Source organism: Manacus vitellinus, unplaced genomic scaffold (assembly GCF_001715985.3).
Source record: "Manacus vitellinus isolate BGI_N305 unplaced genomic scaffold, ASM171598v3 scaffold_47_pilon, whole genome shotgun sequence".
NCBI lineage: Eukaryota > Metazoa > Chordata > Aves > Passeriformes > Pipridae > Manacus > Manacus vitellinus.
The window spans coordinates 70,162-72,392 of NW_021940585.1; the positions used below are offsets into that span (position 1 = coordinate 70,162).

The window sequence follows — 2,231 nt, forward strand, 5'->3', positions numbered from 1 at the left end:
TCCCTGCAGTCCCTTCCCCAGCCCCTGCCCCCAGCACAGCTCAGGAGAGGGTTTTCCTGAGCCATCTCCCCCTTCCTCAGCCCTGTGGTGGGAGCAGCCTGAAGTTCTCATCCCATCCCTGCTCTCCCAGGCTGTCCAAGCCCCTTCCTTAGGGGGCTGCATCCCTTTCTTCTTCCCATCCAGCGGGGCTTCATCCCTTCCTTAGGGGGCTTCTTCACTTCCATAGGGGCTTTATCCCTTCCTTAGGGGCTTCATCCCTTCCTTAAGGGTCTTCATCCCTTCCTTAAGGGGCTTCATCCCTTCCTTGGGGAGCTTTATTCCTTTCTGAGGGGTTTTATCCCTTTCTTAGGGGCTTTATCCCTTCTTGTCTTCCTTTGCTCCTGGGATTGTCCATGGCTGAGTCCAGCAGCTCCCACCCTGCCCATGAACATGGGCCACCCTTGGGACAGGGATCCAGGAGGGGTATTATGGGATGGTGGGAGCTGGGGGGGCTGTGCTGACCCCCCTGTCCCCCTGCAGCACAAGTACACGTCCATTGCTGAGGTCCAGGTGCACATGGAAGAGGAATTCCTGCGCTCCCCACTGTCTGGAGTGAGTGTGGGATGGGATGGGATGTTTGCTCTACCAGGGAGGGGTTTCTCTGGGCTGAGGGTCTCCAGCCCTTGGGATCATATCCCAGGGCCAGGGCACTGGTGGAGGTTTTCTGGTCTCTTCTGGCCTCAGGGGGAAGAGGAAGTGGAGCAAGTCCCTGCTGAGATCCTGTACCAGGGCCTGCTGCCCAGCCTGCCCCAGTACATGGTGAGCTGGGAGTACTGGGATCCTCTGGGATCCTCCCTTTCCAGTGGTGCCTCCCAGGTTTATATCCCTGTTCCTGCCCCCTGCCCCCATCCCCTCTCCATCTCTCCCTGCTCCCCAGATTGCTCTCCTGAAGATCCTCCTGGCTGCAGCCCCCACCTCCAAAGCCAAGACAGACTCCATCAACATCCTGGCAGACGTGCTGCCGGAGGAGATGCCGTGAGTGCCCCGGAGCAGAGGGCTGGCATGGGGTGGGAAGGGAAGGGAGAGGGGGACAGGAGGAACCAGGAAGGGTTTGGGTTGGGACTCCCTGGGTGATGTGACCCTGCCCTGCTGCAGGAGCATGGAATCATGGAATGGTTTGGGTGGGAAGGGACCTTAAAGCCCATTCCACCCCACAGGCAGGGCCACCTTCCACTATAACAGGCTGCTTCAAGCCCCATCCAACCTGGCCTTGGACACTTCCAGGGACGGGGCAGCCACAGCTTCTCAGGGAATTCCCCCCCAGCCCCTCCTCCCCTCCCAAGAAGCAGTTCCTGCAGTGCCCCCCCTGTGCCCCCAGGACCACGGTGCTGCAGAGCATGAAGCTGGGCGTGGACGTCAACCGGCACAAGGAGATCATCGTCAAGGCCATCTCTGCCGTGCTGCTGCTCCTGCTCAAGCACTTCAAGCTCAACCACATCTACCAGGTGAGGTGGTCTGGGGTCCTCCCACCCCCCGGGGGGGATTTGGGCACGGGCAGGACCCCCCTGGTCCCCATTCACCTGCTTTTCCCCTCCCCAGTTCGAGTACATGGCCCAGCACCTGGTCTTTGCCAACTGCATCCCGCTCATCCTTAAGTTCTTCAACCAGAACATCATGTCCTACATCACTGCCAAGAACAGGTGGGGGGAGCTGCTCCCCTGCATCCCTGTGGGCTGTGGGGAGGGGGCCCTGCTTCCTCTCCCCTCTGGAGCCCCTCCCTGGGCACAGGCACGGTGGGAAGTGCCCACCACGGACAGTCTCCAGTGGGTGGGAGGTGGGGTCTGCATTGCCCCCCAGGCCAGGGGGGTGTGGGAGGGATCAGTGGGGGCTGTGGGGGATCAGCACGACCCCCCTGTCCTTCCTGCAGCATCTCTGTGCTGGACTATCCCTACTGTGTGGTGCACGAGCTGCCGGAGCTGACGGCTGAGAGCCTGGTGAGTCCGGCTGTGCCAGTCCTGGGGTGCTCCCCGGGGGAAATGGGGGCTCCCCCACCCAGCCCTGGCACCCTCTCCATGCTCCTGGGGCTTCTGGGGAGTACAGCACATCTCTGCTGGGGTCACTTCTGGGCCCCTCAGGACAAGAACGATATTGAGGGGCTGGAGCATGTCCAGGGAATGGAACAGAGCTGGGGAAGGGTCTGGAGCAGCAGGAGAACTGAGGGAGCTGGGGAAGGGGCTGGAGCAGCAGGAGAA

At 61.5% G+C, this 2,231-nt stretch overlaps 1 protein-coding gene across 1 annotated transcript in view; it reads left to right on the forward strand.

Moving 5' to 3' along the window:
• STRIP1 (striatin interacting protein 1) overlaps positions 1 to 2,231 on the forward strand; it is a 14,184-nt gene that overhangs the window by 4,277 nt on the left and 7,676 nt on the right. The window contains exons 4-10 of the mRNA XM_029962469.1: positions 81 to 87; positions 407 to 591; positions 724 to 798; positions 917 to 1,014; positions 1,358 to 1,484; positions 1,579 to 1,679; positions 1,907 to 2,073. Coding sequence (XP_029818329.1) covers positions 81 to 87; positions 407 to 591; positions 724 to 798; positions 917 to 1,014; positions 1,358 to 1,484; positions 1,579 to 1,679; positions 1,907 to 2,073 — 760 coding nt within the window. The remainder of the gene's footprint in view (positions 1 to 80; positions 88 to 406; positions 592 to 723; positions 799 to 916; positions 1,015 to 1,357; positions 1,485 to 1,578; positions 1,680 to 1,906; positions 2,074 to 2,231) is intronic.